At 44.8% G+C, this 17645-nt stretch overlaps 1 protein-coding gene across 1 annotated transcript in view; it reads left to right on the top strand.

Moving 5' to 3' along the window:
* LOC126092189 (hemicentin-2-like) overlaps window positions 1–17645 on the top strand; it is an 862093-nt gene that overhangs the window by 771337 nt on the left and 73111 nt on the right. The window contains exon 7 of the mRNA XM_049907669.1: window positions 11836–12055. Coding sequence (XP_049763626.1) covers window positions 11836–12055 — 220 coding nt within the window. The remainder of the gene's footprint in view (window positions 1–11835; window positions 12056–17645) is intronic.

The raw sequence follows: 17645 nt of genomic DNA, 5'->3' as shown, positions 1-17645 counted from the left end.
AGCAGTCGAGGCAACCATGCTAGTCACATTCCAGCTGAGCAGGAGTCGCGCAAAACCCCACACAGGTAATTGGCGAAATAGGTGTGGTAGCGTAGACGTCTTTCTGTCACCACAAGCTCTGGCTATCGTATCAGTCTTAACTGCAAGAAAATACGTCCTCCGGGCGTACGACAGCGTATGTTTGGACCACGGATGGAGAGGCGCGGAGACCATTTGCCGCCCCAGTGTCCAAACTTCTCGAAAAAGGGCGCAATTCAGCCGATGGTTCAAGCGATGGGTATCATCGTCCACTGAGTGACATGTCAAGCATAAAGAAGTGTTCATTACACCAGTCACATGTAAACGCTAGTTAGAGGCGAATTTTCACAGGCGACGTGATAGCATGTCACAAGAACTGGTACGGCTGATGAAGGCTGCGCTACACCGTCGTCCAACTCGTTAATGGGTACTTGGTCTCAACATCGTTGCAAGGGACGCCTCGCAGTAATTAAATGTAGAAATGCTTTCATGAGAGGCCAGAGCGGACATAGGTAATGTCCACAAAAGGACAGTCAGATGCGCAGGTAGAGGCGCAACATGTCCTAGTGACACTGGTTGGAAGATGTAGGCCGGCGTGCAGTTATCGCGCGTGTGGGTTGCCTGCGCCCGTCCACTGTTTGTTCATGGTATACAGATATATACAGATATAAGGACAACACACGGTACCAGACGTTGGTGAGTCCAAGACCACCCCCCCCCCCCCCCCAGACTTCCTGGGCGGGGTGAGTGTATCGTATGTGACATCAAAAACGTTAACAGTCGTCAAGAAGTAGCTCAACTCGGTTTATAGGCTGCATGCATTCACCGGCGAATGGGTACACCAGCTTGGAAACTATAGCCATTACACATTTTACAAAGCATCAAGGCAACGAAGGCGATGTTACCGATCGATCGCGCGGCTGACTTCGAGGGACGTTGACCGCAGCGGTGAGACGGGAGGTGGACACAAAGACGATGCCATGGTGTCAGAAGCTCTGGACTCAACGTAGAAGCGCCAATTTTTCTCGAGTGAGAGCGTGGCCAGTTGGCATCTCTGTAGATTTGGCAACATTCGAACCACTGCTTGCCACGTCCCCATATGTGGAGATCAGATCAAGTACGTTAGTCGTCTCTTGCCGTGACCGTACCAGCAGGAGCAGGTCGTCTGTGTGGACATCGGAAAGAACAGACACCCTACACACACACACACACACACACACACACACACACACACACACACACACAAACAGACAATTAATGCGACACGGCCTACGATCTCTTCAGTGCAGATGCACACGAGGCTCGAACTTTTAAGGACAATAGGTGAAATGCCGCGAGTAACGAGGATTACGTGCAAAGGGCACTACGTTAGTAGTGTTTGGATAAGCTGAGAATTAGTGTCTGGCGGGAGGCGTGCTAGGGTAGTCTGTGCAGTTGCGATGACCACTGTGTGCGGATGGCTTAGTCGTTACTCCCGCTCCAAGCGCAGAGCGGGAAGGTTCTTGTATATCTTACTTGCCGCAGCGTCGCTTGTGTGCAGTTATCCTCGTTAGTGTAGTTCTGTTTGTCGAGTGAGTCGTAGCGCCTCCACTTCTCCTTACCGTTTGTATTTGTGTACTTGCAGCTGCGTCGGCCGCTCCACTATGGCTATCATGGTTTCTACGTGTATTCCACGGGAAGGTACTCTGAGCTTTACTTTCTATAAAGCAACGCAACAAGTGCAGCCCGAGTCTCTAGAAATCCCAGATTGACTTGTCAATACAGTTCGTGTAAACCCTGATGAGGTCCACACCTCTTATTTGGACGCAGACGAGTACGTGTTTTACACGAAGCTTATTGATCCCCTTTACCTTGAAAGATTACAGTAGCGACATGGTTCTCATGTCCCGTTCAAGCACCGCGATAATTCCTTTAGTATGGTATCACTCGCAGATTATAAAATTGACTATACCAATGTTCGAGTGTTCAACCTCTCGCCGAGGGTAGATGAAATCTTTCTAATGGACGTATTGACTCCATGTGGTAACATTAAAATAGCCCGTCGTGAACGTTGGTCTACTCAACACAAAAAATGGTTCAAATGGCTCTGAGCACTATGGCACTTAACATCTGAGGTCATCAGTCCCCTAGAACTTAGAACTACTTAAACATAACTAACCTAAGGACATCACACACATCCATGCCCGAGGCAGGATTCGAACCTGCGACCGTAGCGTACTGAACACAGATGACAGTGTTATAGTGGAATTTGTTGCGTGAAAATGCATATCTAACTCAATATTCCATCACATTTACAAGTGTGTGGTTACCGTGATACCTCCAAACCGATTTTGTCGATAATACAATACCTCCCGAAGACGTTATCTCAAGCATCCCCTCTGCTTGCGAAGTGGTTCCTCCCGAGCTGCCTCAGTACGGAGAGGGAGCCGGATCCCCGCCGTGGTACGTAATAAATCTAAGAAAAAGGTTCAGATGACGTCGGTTTTGATTCCCCGATGTTTTATTTTTTTGTGCACTCCGCAATGGACCTTGACGCTCAGCTGTCTACATAATTCTTCTAGGGACGTTCCGTACATCCCTGTATAACTGTGCTTCTTTTCTTAAACGTTAATCATGTGGAATCAGAATTGCAATTGTTTTCGTTGCGTCAGTTCATTTATGATGAACGTGCTGACATAGTATTCATACAGGAGGTGTTATTTAGGCATTTCTCCTTATCTTGTTTCCGTATGATCTTTAATATAGCACCCAAGTATTCTACGGGGACCGCCATATTCTTTTGCGAAGTCATTCCGATTGTTGAGGTGGAAATGTTGGAGTCTGGCAAGGGCATAGGTAATCAAATTTCTTAATCGTACCTTCGTTCTTTTATATGCGCCTTCTGGGACTGGTCGCACAGTGGATCATTCACCTTTCTGTAATTAGGAAATTGTTTCTCTGTTTCGTAAGAGACCTTCGGGTATTCTGATGGGTGATGATTTTAACTGTGTTGCGTCTTGCAGATTAATCTTTAAATCTAAATTCCTGTCATGAATTACATGAACTGGTTCGCTCCTTACCCCTGAAAGACGTCTGGATATGTCAGTACCCGACTTTAGTTAAATCTATCCGCTCTACTGCGACTTCTAGTAGCAGATCAGATACTTTTTTACTTATCAGACTGCCTGCGCGACAGTATTCTTATTGTTGAAGTCATCCCTGCTTCCTTTACGGATAACTGTGCTGTGACTGCAACTCTCAACAGTCAAATTGTTTCGTACTCGTGGGTATTAAACGTCGCTCACCCAGTTTACACCTCACCAAGCCTCAAGAGGGGGACAGGCTGTGGTGCGTATGTCACTCACGTGACATTACAGTTCATACGAGCGCAAGCAGCCGTCTCCGGAGAGGAGCGAGTGACTATGACAGACCAGTTCAATAATACTTGACTGTGTGACTGTGCAAGTTTTCCACAGCACACAACAAAGTTAAGACATTTAGTGGGTACATTTTCAATAGCATATTGATTTCTCGTGAGTCCTGCACGGTGCTGAGCATGCGCGAAGTGTGACGGACAAGCCTATAGTGTTACGTCACAAGTTCTTTCCACGACCCGTATATCTTGTCGGCACCGCACCTCACTTGATGATATTATGCGAGCCGTATGGGAGCTTACTCTCCGGCCAACTGGAAAGTACTCTTTCATCCTCGGGATGACATTGGGAAAAACCGAGGTTCAGGTGGCTTTGATGCATTTTTGTGCTGCCAAAGGTAGGGATTTTCGGAAATCTTACGAATTTTACTATCCCAGACTGTGTGAACCTTAGGATGCTGTAGATGATGTCCTTCTGCGATTTGCGGATATTAGGTGTGTAAAGCGAAATTTTTGATCTTGAAGAGAATACACTTGGAAGGTTTGAAACTGTGATCCAAGCAACGTTCATTAGTGATAGAGGAACTGACTTTCCTATGTCACTTGCTTCGGCATCAGACCCATCGCAGGTGCGCTTATGTTCATTCTCTCATTAGAAATGACGGACGTATCATAACGGCGTAAGCTGCTATAGTGCTTGTCTTACACCAATACTATGACGACATCCAAGACGTCGATGCGTCCAATGATATCTTCAACAAACCACTAGTCAGAATCTTGGATATTACAGCTACACCTGAAGGTAATGGAACGTTAGCTGCCTTTAAGCCTGAGGAAGTTTATAAGCTTTTTGTGAGATCGCCTTCTCGAAAGTCCCGCGGTCTGGTGAAACTTCCCAAGTCATTTTATGTGCGTCTTTGGCCATTGTTGGTCGCTACCTTTAAGTCCCTTTTGAATTAAGTACTACAGGAGACAGTAGTGCCGACCTGGTTCAAAGTTTTGAAAATTATTTTAATCCAGAAAAGCCCTGGACCGGCTGCCGCTGACAGTTTTCTCCCAATTACTTTCTTAAACTTTAATTGCAAGACTGTGACGACGGCATTTAAATTACGCTCTTTTATTTCGGATTCTGTAGACTGATCGCTTTGCTGTTGACGCACGGAGAGTTCTCTCAGGTTTGTTTACGGATGTTTCAGCTTTGGTGGTTGTTAATGGCCAACTTGACACCCCCGATAAGTAATCTTCAGGGAGTGCTTCAAGGAAGACAGCTGTCAATAACTTTGTATGTGTTCGACTGGAGCTCTTACTTCGAATGCTGGCATCCCAGCTGAAAGGATGGGACTACGTGCTATGTGGAGGACGTGAAGGTTCTACTCTGCAAACCTGTAGAGATATCTCGACTGTACTCGATGATTATTCTCGGAGCTCTGGTGCACTACTTAGTTTTCTTACTTTGTGAGGTTTAGATGACGTAATTGTTCTATGGGCTACTGCAGTGGATGGGCCTACCTCTCTCGGTATCATCATTCATTGTTGTCCAGTAAAAATGGCGACGCTCAGCTGTAAGTCTGTTAACGTAAAAATTTTATGGAGCGACACTAGAGCATGAAAGGCGTTCTATTACTCTGCAAAGTCCGAATACTGGATACGTATGTCTTACTCAAAGCTTATTACATAGCCCAAGTTTATTCGCTTCCCTCTATGATGGCGAAGAAACTAACAGTTGTTTGCCTTGTAAATTATAGGTTGATGGGATCAGTCGTCCTTTTTAAATTTTATCGTGCAGATCTAGATTTCATCTATAGCTAGCCATTCTCAATAGTGTGATCCTTGAGTTTCTCCCGGCGTATTTGATAGTCAAAATATCCACGGGTGTGCTGCAGGTCTATAATGTCCAATGGGCACAATATTTCGGCGATCATACATGTCGCCATCATCAGGTGAACTGACGGACTGAGCTCCTGTGAACGTGCCGGCACGGAGATCCGTACGCTATGGCTGCTCAGAGGGAACTGGGTTCGGTCGCGGCGGCGGCCGATTTAAATACCCTCCGCCCGCGGCGCGCTCCCTCCGCCGTCCGCGCCCCGCTCCACGGTCGCGCGGTGGAACAGATTGCGAAGGCGTCTGAGATGACGTCGGTGTGATGGCTCTGTCGGTCGTTACAACTATACGTTTGCTCGATTTACTCTTGATTAACCCAATCGCTGGTTCCCAAGCCATGCTAAGATTATAGCCACAGTCACGGTGCGAATTTCGATGGCCTCTCTAACAACGCTGTCCCAGTATCTCGACGTCTGTACCAGAATCCTCGTGCGGTCATACTCCATGGCGTGGTTTTCCGACAAACAATGTCCAGCGACCGCCGACTTGCTGGGATACATCAGTCAAGTGTGCCTCTGGTATTCACGGCATCGATCCTCGATGGTACGCATCGTCTGACCAATATACGACTTGCCACATTGACACGGAATCTGGTACACGCCGGCCTTCCTCAAACCGAGGTCATCTTTGGCGCTCCCCACCAGTGCACGAGTTTTATTTGGAGGACAAAACACAGTTCCGACCTGGTGTTTCTTCAGAATGCGGGCGATTTTCCCCGAGAGTGCGCCTGTGTATGGAATAAATGCAGTGCCTACCTCCTCCCTCCATCTCAACAGGTTGTGCTGCAGTGGTTGGGCGGAGAGCACGTTGAATCTGCCACTCTGAGTACCCATTTTTTCGAAATACAGTTCTCAGGTGTTCCAATTCCTGGGGTAGACTCTCTGCGTCAGAGATAGTGCGCGCCCTATGTACTAGAGGTTTAAGTACCCCGTTCCTCTGTGAAGGGTGGTGGCAGCTGTCTGCGTGCAAATACAGATCAGTGTGCGTTGTCTTCCGATACACCCCATGACCTAGGGTGCCGTCAGCCCTTCTCTTGACCAAGACGTCAAGGAAAGGTAATTTACCCTCCGTTTCAGTCTCCATAGTGAATTTGATATTGGGGTGTATGGAGTTTAGATGTGTAAGGAAGTCAAGGAGTTTATCCATACCACGTGGCCAGATGACGAACGTGTCGTCCACGTAACGGAAAAAGCAAGTAGGTTGGGGTGTGTGTGATGTCCTTAGGTTAGTTACGTTTAAGTAGTTCTAAGTTCTAGGGGACTTATGACCTAAGATGTTGAGTCCCATAGTGCTCACAGGCATTTTTTCGATACAGCTTACAACATCTCACAGTCGGTTCAGATGCCAAACATTCATGAACCAAAACATACGAGACACCTATCATTAACTTCTGCGATACAGCTTACAACATCGCTGCTCGCTCACAATCTATTCAGTTACCAAAAATTCATATATCAGAATTATACATTGAAATGTCCCCTTAGAAAAATTTATCCAAGTACTGTGCTGATAAACCTCTTACATTATTTGATTTTTAAACAGCTAAGCAGAACTGAACGTACGCAGACATTTCGCTCTTTACCTATTCTGATCAACACTAAACTGACACAAAATATTTTTAGCGCAACGCTATCTGACTTTCAAAAATCCGTACAAAAGAATGGACCTGACTAACATTAACCTATACCTTTCATGAATCACTTACCTCACAAAAATCTTCGTTACTCGAACTACTGCAATACAGTGAGCGCCAATACTGCCAGCTAAATAAAAGATTCAGACTACTGAAGGCACTAACTACTGATAGGCATAGTTAGCAAATGAAAGATTTTGATAGAGAACAAACAGTGTATTTACCTTAATAGAGTTCAAAAGTCACAATGTATATATCAGTTCATGACATCCAGTCTTACAAATTTACTGTCTCTGATGGACACACGCCCAGATCATCCACTCTCAAAACTCCGCCATTTCTCTCCCACATCCACCATTACTGGCGGCTCACCTCCAACTGCGCATCGCCACGCGCTGTTAACATCCAGCTGCCCAACACTACAATAGCAAACAACAATGCAAACCAGCCACAGACTGCACACAGCACAGCCAGTGATTTTCATACAGAGCGCTACGTGGCGTTACCAATGAAAAAAACCTAAATAGCGTACTTACAACATGACACCTACCAATATTCACAGAATTTTGTTCATCCAACTAAAATTCAGCATTATAAAAGTATTCACAGCGTCATGTTAGGAAAACCATACGTACCGATAACGATTTTATTTTTCGCCCACATGATGCTGTGGAGCCGCCCGGGGTGGCCGAGCGGTTCTAGGCGCTACAGTCTGGAACCGCGCCACCGCTGCGGTCGCAGGTTCGAATCCTGCCTCGGGCATGGATGTGTGTGATGTCCTTAGGTTAGTTAGGTTTAAGTAGTTTTAAGTTCAAGGGGACTGACGGCCTCAGAAGTTTAGTCCTATAGTGCTCAGAGCCGTTTGAACTATTTAATGTTGTCGATACTTCATGAACGTGATGATGGCAGACGACTGAAATTGGTTGTATAAGTATAAATGAAGTATTTTACCAGCAGGCGGTTGTGTGTTATTTTCCTGTTGTTCTTGAAAATGTTGCTGATGCTGACTACAGTAAGCAGATTCAAACGAATCTGGGCTGCAGTAGTTAAGCGGGAGTGAAAAGGCTTGCTCCCTAGCACGGAGAGCTGCAATAACTAGTCCTCGGGCCGAAGGTCGCAACAGCAGCAAAGCAAACTGTGGAAACGATCTTGTTTATCATTATACTTTCTCTTCTAAGGAACAACCTCTCAGGGTGTGTAATTAACGCAGTAAGGGGGAGACAGGAAGCAGTGGAGGTGTTACCGAAGAGTTACCTCACCAGGTTCTTAGCAACTCGGCAGCGACGCGGGCCTCCCCGCGTAACGTTCCCGTAGTGAGCGTGGGCAGGCATTAATTTCCGGTGTTCAAAGGCGCTCTGAGCACAATTAGCGAGTTTCGCTATCGATTCTTGCCCGCGGTGGTAGCAGATACCCTCACTACCTATAAGCTACGCGCAACGGCGAGGCAGGGAAGAGTGTGATATGAAGGGTGGGTGTAATTAAAGTTGCGCTACTTGAGCCACTGTAGACGCAGAACTATTTACCATGTAGATAACTAACTTTATTTCAATGAGGTTAAGACAGTGCGCTGCAGGATTTGCATCTTTAGCAGTGTTAGTCACGAGTTGCCGTTAGGCGGGAGTACTGGTACGCCCGCGTAGGGTTTAAACACAAGCGTCGGTATGCATTGCAGTTGCAGACAGTCAACATGGATCTGGAAAGGTTAGTAGGGCTTCGCTCGTGAAGCTCTTTTATAAAAACAGTAGTGCTGCTGCTTTTCACGAGTATCGACGAATTAAAGGAATACGGAGAGGCCCTCTTACCTCACTTGGGTTGAAGAACATGATTCGGAAGTTCGAATTAATCGGCGATCTGTGAAGAGGGGAAGGGGATGATGCCGCCGGCCCATTGCGCCGAAAATTGTTGATGACGTTTCTGTGCAATGGCTGAGAAAGCTGGAAGTACTGTGCGATCTTCTAGCAGTGCACCAGCTGCATCACGACAGTTGAAATCTCCTACGATCATTCGTTTTGCACGGACGCTCTCTCAAGTAGTGAAAGTTTAACTACAACCACTCTCTACTCTCTCTCTCTTTATAATATATAAGGATGTAGAGAAATCTGAAGTGTGCCGTTTTAAAATCCATTGATAGAACTGCAACCTGGAGAGTCGTCTGAGAGCTTGCATATGTGATACCCATAAGAAAACTGCATGGTCCATATTAACAACGGAATGGTTTTAATTAACACATTGTAAGTAGGCTGTTTAGGTTTTTATGCTGGTAACGCCACGTAGCGCTCTGTATGAAAATCGCTGGTTGTGCAGTGTGCAGTCTGTGGCTGGTTTGTATTGTTGGAATATTTGCTATTGTAGTGTTGGGCAGCTGGATGTGAACAGCACGTAGCGTTGTGCAGTTGCACGAGAGCCGCCAGCAGTGGTGGACGTGGGGAGAGAGATGGCCTAGTTTTGAGAGCGGATAATCTGGACGTATGTCCATCAGAGACTGTAAATTTGTAAGACTAGATGTCATGAACTGATATATATATATACACTCCTGGATATGGAAAAAAGAACACGTTGACACCGGTGTGTCAGACCCACCATACTTGCTCCGGACACTGCGAGAGGGCTGTACAAGCAATGATCACACGCACGGCACAGCGGACACACCAGGAACCGCGGTGTTGGCCGTCGAATGGCGCTAGCTGCGCAGCATTTGTGTACCGCCGCCGTCAGTGTCAGCCAGTTTGCCGTGGCATACGGAGCTCCATCGCAGTCTTTAACACTGATAGCATGCCGCGACAGCGTGGACGTGAACCGTATGTGCAGTTGACGGACTTTGAGCGAGGGCGTATAGTGTGCATGCGGGAGGCCGGGTGGACGTACCGCCGAATTACTCAACACGTGGGGCGTAAGGTCTCCACAGTACATCGATGTTGTCGCCAGTGGTCGGCGGAAGGTGCACGTGCCCGTCGACCTGGGACCGGACCGCAGCGACGCACGGATGCACGCCAAGACCGTAGGATCCTACGCAGTGCCGTAGGGGACCGCACCGCCACTTCCCAGCAAATTAGGGACACTGTTGCTCCTGGGGTATCGGCGAGGACCATTCGCAATCGTCTCCATGAAGCTGGGCTACGGTCCCGCACACCTTAGGCCGTCTTCCGCTCACGCCCCAACATCGTGCAGCCCGCCTCCAGTGGTGTCGCGACAGGCGTGAATGGAGGGACGAATGGAGACGTGTCGTCTTCAGCGATGAGAGTCGCTTCTGCCTTGGTGCCAATGATGGTCGTATGCGTGTTTGGCGCCGTGCAGGTGAGCGCCACAATCAGGACTGCATACGACCGAGGCTCACAGGGCCAACACCCGGCATCATGGTGTGGGGAGCGATCTCCTACACTGGCCGTTCACGACTGGTGATCGTCGAGGGAACACTGAATAGTGCACGGTACATCCAAACCGTCATCGAACCCATCGTTCTACCATTCCTAGACCGGCAAGGGAACTTGCTGTTCCAACAGGACAATGCACGTCCGCATGTATCCCGTGCCACCCAACGTGCTCTAGAAGGTGTAAGTCAACTACCCTGGCCAGCAAGATCTCCGGATCTGTCCCCCATTGAGTGTTTGGGACTGGATGAAACGTCGTCTCACGCGGTCTGCACGTCCAGCACGAACGCTGGTCCAACTGAGGCGCCAGATGGAAATGGCATGGCAAGCCGTTCCACAGGACTACATCCAGCATCTCTACGATCGTCTCCATGGGAGAATAGCAGCCTGCATTGCTGCGAAAGGTGGATATACACTGTACTAGTGCCGACATTGTGCATGCTCTGTTGCCTGTGTCTATGTGCCTGTGGTTCTGTCAAAGTGATCATGTGAAGCATCTGACCCCAGGAATGTGTCAATAAAGTTTCCCCTTCCTGGGTCAATGAATTCACGGTGTTCTTATTTCAATTTCCAGGAGTGTATATAATGACTTTTGAACACTATTAAGGTAAATACATTGTTTGGTCTCTATCAAAATTAACTAATTTTGCTAACTATGCCTATCAGTAGTTAGTGCCATCAGTAGTTAGAAACATTTATTTAGCTGGCAGTATTGGCGCTCGCTGTATTGCAGTAGTTCGAGTAACCAATTTATCATATTTATGCAATATTATTTTTCTTTTTTTGATTATCACAATGTTACATCCGGCAAGAGTTTTGGCGTGCGACTGGGGAAAAAGGGGAATTTGAATTTTAATTATTACAGGGATTGTGTGTCATAGGTTAACTAACAATATGCTCAATTTGAGATCCTCCTATTGTTCATGACTTTGAAGATGCTCAGTGACCGAGTGGAATGGGTTTGAATCAAGTCCTACTCATTAACAGGTATTGCGGACTTACTGAAGCTGAAAGTGAAAGGGAAATCGTCGAAAGTAACGTAGTATTCATTTACACAAAAAGATGCTTAGATATCAACAACGATAATAGGTATGAGACAGACAGAGAAAGAGAACAATCTTTTCGCTAAAAGTGTTTTGGCTGACGACTAGCGGAGCTCTTTACATTACGAACTTGAGAGACATAAGAGAACATTCTCGTACACAGACAGCGGCATGTCGCTCAAGCGGCCATGAAACCTCGTGGGATTGGTTTCTACAACCAGGTATTACTGTGGGCTAGCAACGTAATTCGCCTCCAGACTTGCCGCCAACATGGCGGTCTGGTCATAAGACGTAAACTTCTGCAGCTCTCCCCCTAGTCCAGCACGCTGAAACATCTGATGACAACCTTAAAAAAATTATGAGTATGAAAATAAGCCTTGCCACGCTATGGTAAAATTTTTTTAAAATGTTAGGAGCTGTAATACAGTAAGCGAGAGTGAAATGAATCTAAAGCAGCTACATCGACATCCAGTAACTATCTCATTGGATTGCACTAAGTCCCAGAAGCTAATGTGACTTTTTGCATGCCTGTCTTCGCAGAGCCCTCTGTCGCCGCAGTACGTGTTCTGGCGGCACAACGACCGCGAGGTGGGCGTCGAAGGCGTGGGTTCGACCCCCGGCGTCTCCGTGGTCACGGAGCCGGGACCCAAAACTCACTCCAGGCTGGTCGTGTCGCGGGCCACGACCGCCCACTCAGGGAACTACACCTGCGGTGCGCCCGGCGCCGAGACCGACACCATCAACGTCTTCGTGTCGGAAGGTGAGTGCATGACACACCTGCTGACACATACCGATAGAATTTAATGATAGATACTCTTGTAGAAAGCTCTACAGTCCTACCATATAATAATTTCTCTGTTTCTTACTTTACGATATGCGACCAGGTCCTAAGGGCCACGCGGCGTCACTGTTACGGTTCTCTATCCGTTCTTGACTTCTGTCACCTGTCTCCAGCTTTCTAAAAGTCCCAGCTGCGCCAATTATTTTTTCACTCCATCCATTCATTTCTTCCACCCATTTAATCGTCTGCTTTCCAACAATACAACGATGTTGGGCTCCTTCTATAGTTTTTCTAAGTATTTAATGTGGAGCCTTCTTCATTCTCCAGTAACTGAGTCTCAGTCTCGTCCATATATTTTCCTGAGACCGATGGTCTCAATGACCCGGCTCGGTCATTTACTCCTATGCTGCAGGTTTAACAACCATATAGCACTACTGGTATTGTTAAAGTTTTATATAGTCTTAGTTTTGGTTCTTATAATAATTTTCTAGATTTTAATACTGGGTTCAGGCGATTAATGGCATGTTTTCTCGAATGCAGTCTCGCCTCAGTTTCTGATGCAGTTACCGTTGCTTCAGTAAAAAACCATCGAAGATATTTGAATTCTTTGTCGTGTTTATACCTGGTAGAGTTCACTGTTAGATTTTGTGAGTTATGCAGCTTTCTTCGTACGGTAATGTAAAAACTGACCCCGTCGCAGTAACAGTTGTCAAAAATCTTCAACATATTTCGTTTTTTAAATTTTTCTACCATTGGACCCGGTTATTGCAGCTTTATGGAGACCACACGCTTTGTTACTAAGTAAACCTGACGTGCTAGCCTACTTAGAACACGAGGTGTCTCTCATACCTGTGAAATATTAAAGTTTCTCAACTGAAAGGAAAAAGTTCACTTTCAAATATCAGGTATTTCCGACACGACAAGAATAAGGGACAGGACAGGGTGCTAGGTTAGCTAAGATAACTTCCATGATATTACAGGGGGCCGCAGAGGGTAAAATCCGTATGGGAAACCATATAGTGGAATATACCAGCTGAAGGATCTCCTCAAGGGTATGTGGTTGCTGCGTTTACAACATTCCTACGTTGTGGCGATCCACTTTTTCTCCAAAATAGTACGCAGCCCTAGAGTACAGCGTGGCTGTTTCGCTCACGGGACAAATCTGCCTAAAATATAAAAAAAAAGTTGCAAAAGTGCGCGAATTCATCGCAGAACGAGGGTCGTTTAGCCTTCAATGTATGCTAATATCTCTGTGTCGCCGCATTTGGTTGCAATTAGGGTGTTTTCTGTTACATTATTGACACGACAGGAGAGCAAACTCTAGATGTATGCGAATTGTGATGGATTATTGCTGTAGTTAAAGAACGGCGCTGTTCCTGAATGTGAGTGTAATACTTCACTGGTTCACTACGAAGAGGCTTATTCGGGAATAGCACTTGTTTCAAGTAATGTAAATATCGCATTTCAGCTAGAAAGATGATCCAACCTCTTCCAACAGTATTTGAATAGACAGTGATATACTTCCTTTGTACCGTTTGCAAGGCCGCGAAAGAATGTATGGATCAGTAGCACTCGTCTATTAGACAGTACGACACAAATTAGACTACAGTGACGAATTCGATGAGCATTGTAGTCCTTTCCAGACATGACTACTACAGTGCTAACACCGAAAACCAATCTATCACGACTGTAAATCCGGATTAAAGTTAACTGGACGTACTGTTTGTTTCTACTGGCCTCTGTGTGAATGTCTCCTCTCGATATTTTTCATTTTCATGTCAGAAAATAAATTAGTTAAAAGCTCTGTAATTAACTCATAAAAAACTAAATGGACAGTTACGAAGATGGAAATGAAGGGCCTTGTAATTAAAAAACTCTCTAATTCATAAAAGTGGCCTCGTTCGCCACATTCCAGCAGTGGGGATTTACTCAACGCTTCCTCGCCAAGTAATACGCATGCGCTTTACAGAGCACTATTAAGTGGCAGGACTGTTTGCTTCGCACTCATTCATTTACGTTATATTTACTAAAAAGCTCAATTGTAATTTTTCAGCTCTATGTGGTGCAGTTTTATAGCCAAATCTACCAAAAACTGGAACTCATTTAATCGGATGAAAACGATAACTTTGCGTAAGTCCTTTATATTCGCTTCCAAGATTTCAAGCTCTGACTGGAAACAAATATTAATGACGGATAATTGGTTCGGAAAGTAGTTGTATAAAAGACATTGTTGTTAATTCTGTGTGTAAATAAGTGCTTTATACGGCAAGAATTCATCACCTGAAACGGAGAGTGAGATGCACAACCAGTGGGTGATCCACGGACCGATTAAAATTTCTACCACCTCACTCATTCTCTCGAAAATGAGTTTAATAAATGTTTATTGATTTTTCAAATTCAATCAAAGATCATTGGTGTTGTAAATTAAAACCCCTTCGTTGGCGAATAAAACTTGGGACCGTAACTCTAAGAATTACCGCACAATCACCACATGTTATTTCACCTGTAAGGTGTTATAAATAATAATGAGGGTATATAACAAAAACTAGAGTTAGGACCCCGTGGGCAATGAAGTCCCGTGGAAGATACTGATGACGTCTACATAAATCGCTCGATTACAAAAATAGGATTAAAATCATTTGTTCGATAGCGTGAATCGTAAAGGACATTCCTCTCCCCCGTTGAGCTGAACACCTAACTACAGCGATCAAAATGGTAGTCTCTTGTCTGTTAATCCAATAAAAGTATAAGAAGTTCTTTATTTCCGACAAGAAAGAGAACCTTGCACAAACTTGCAGATTTATTATTGTAGGCTACAGCGATGTTATCCTATAAGTCCTTTCTCAAAAAAATCCCCGAAACTAGAAGTTGGTTATCAAAGAATGTATGCTATATATTTATCAAGTTTGTCATTTCGGTCTTACTTCACACTCAGTTGCACAGTTGTACTTGTTATGTGAGCCAAATGCAGGGATTTTTTAAACCCCTTCGTCCTTACTCCCACCTTGACGAAACACATCAGAGTAGTAAAGTTGAAACATAGTTAATACTACCACTCTAATAACTCCCACAAATACCTTTTCTACGTATTCTTCTGTAAAAGAAACCAGATAAGGCTACAATTTTCTGTACATAATTAGACAGCTGACTACAAAGTCTAGATTCAGAAGACAGCTAACATTTATCAGCACACTACATTGTAACAACCACAACACTAAAACATTTCTGCTTCTATTACAATGATTGTTGTCTATTCATTTGAGTTTTTTCTGTTTTGGGGATATTTCCCACGACCGTTTTCTTAGGAAAAAGGTTTCTCTGCCTATAGTAATCAGATTATGTGTTGTCCGCTCATTAATTTTAGAGTACAACTACTGAAGATAATTCTAATATATGAATCGCTTTGGTGAATGTGATCCTTAGTTTTCATTCTGTGTATGGCAGAAAAATAATGCTAATATGGTGGGACATAGTGATTCACGATGTTCGTTTGCAGTCGGTGCAATTGAGTATTATTGTTAACTTTAATCTCCAGAACTAATTACGGAAATGGGAATAAATCACGTTGTCCTATAAGTAAGGTATTTCAGACTCCAGTGAATGCCTTGGCAGCCACTGGCGCTGCATGTTTGAAGCAAGAACGTCCCACTCCAGAAACACTTTGGCTGTGGAAGCGTTGTCCCTGCTGGTAGTTTAACTGAAACTTGGCAACAATTCACAATATGTTGGCTACTCGGTCAACTTTCTAACTTGGTGATACAAAATTATCCTGCTAATATTGTTTTTTTTCATTTCATTTGATTAACTTCAAATACTTTCTCTTATGGTATGACATCTACCTTTTTGAGCCAAGGACATCGTTCCACGCTGAAGGTTGCGATTGATCTGTCATGCCTATCGCTGCAGCAATAAAAGAGAGAAGAATCCTACAGCTCTTCACTAGCTCTGGGGCCAGGAAGTCATTATGTAATGCTAACACTGCGCGGTCTATATAGACCTACAAGTAGCCAGATCGAAAATCGATAAGGAAATCTTAAGAAAACTTATCCGTCACAAGTATTCTCGCTACTTCCTCTTGTCCATACTGTAAGAGCGAAAAACTTATGATACTGCACGTTTCATGACCTCCGCTCCTGCCGATACAATTTTTGGCTTTCATGAATACCCATTATCATCTGTGAAATAACACATTTCCAGTAATTTATCTCACTTATCCTTGGCGACGTAGGGACGCTAACTTTAGAGACAGCTTGTTTAATTAAAACAGACTTTTCTCATAAGGTCATTTTGGTATGCATAAATTAATTTTTATCAGTAGAGCGCATATTTTCGTAGCGTTCTTCCGTTAGTCTATTGAACGCAACACTAAACGTCAGAGAAAAGTAATTATTAGCAAAGATTGTCTCACGTTATATAAAACAAAATGACGATGCACATATAGTTCACTGAGTCCACACCTGTATGGACCTACTGTTTCTGTCTTAAAGATGTCGTCAAGCAATGTCTGGGGTGCATTTTTGTTCGGAAATGTATTTTATTGGTGGTTTTTCAATGAGAACGAAAGGTTAACTTCTGTAGCAAAAGCTCAACAGAGTAAGAGCATGAGAGATGACTTTCCAAACTCCTGGATAGTTCGTGAAATAAGCAGAATATGTGAAATAAGCAGACTGACTTCCACGGTACTAGAGGGAGCCGTAGAAGGCAAAAACTGTAGAGCAAAACAGAGATTCGAATATATTCAGCAAATAGTTGAGGATGTAGGTTTCAAGTGCTAGTCTGAGACGAAGAGGTCGGGACAGTCAGAAGATTGGTGAAAAAAAAAGTTACACTTAAAGCAGTTTTTTTTTTTCGTTTTTATCACACTCCAGAGAGAGGCATCTCAGTCATTGGCAACAAATGTCAGCTGCGATGGACGTACCCAAAGGGAGTTGGTACTGATCAACACCAGTTTCGAGCCACCACATGCAAAATATTCTGTTGACATTGGTCTTCCTTCGAGTATATATCTTTCATTAGGGCACATCCTTCTACATCTACATCTACATCTACATACATACTCCGCAAGCCACCTGACGGTGTGTGGCGGAGGGTACCTTGAGTACCTCTATAGGTTTTCCCTTCTATTCCAGTCTCGTATTGTTCGTGGAAAGATGGATTGTCGGTATGCTACTATGTGGGCTCTAATCTCTCTGATTTTATCCTCATGGTCTCTTCGCGAGATATGCGTAGGAGGGAGCAATATACTGCTTGACTCTTCGGTGAAGGTATGTTCTTAAAACTTTAACAAAAGCCCGTACCGAGCTACTGAGAGTCTCTCCCGCAGAGTTTTCCACTGGAGTTTATCTATTTTCTCCGCAACGCTTCCGCGATTACTAAATGATCCTGTAACGAAGCGCGCTGCTCTCCGTTGAATCTTCTCTATCTCTTCTATCAACCCTATCTGGTACGGATCCCACACTGCTGAGCAGTATTCAAGTAGTGGGCGAACAAGTGGACTGTAACCTACTTTCTTTGTTTTCGGAATGCATTTCCTTAGGATTCTTCCAATGAATCTCAGTCTGGCATCTGC

Source organism: Schistocerca cancellata, chromosome 7, assembly GCF_023864275.1.
Source record: "Schistocerca cancellata isolate TAMUIC-IGC-003103 chromosome 7, iqSchCanc2.1, whole genome shotgun sequence".
Classification (NCBI taxonomy): Eukaryota; Metazoa; Arthropoda; class Insecta; order Orthoptera; family Acrididae; genus Schistocerca; species Schistocerca cancellata.
This window is presented reverse-complemented; position numbering and strand designations above follow the sequence as displayed.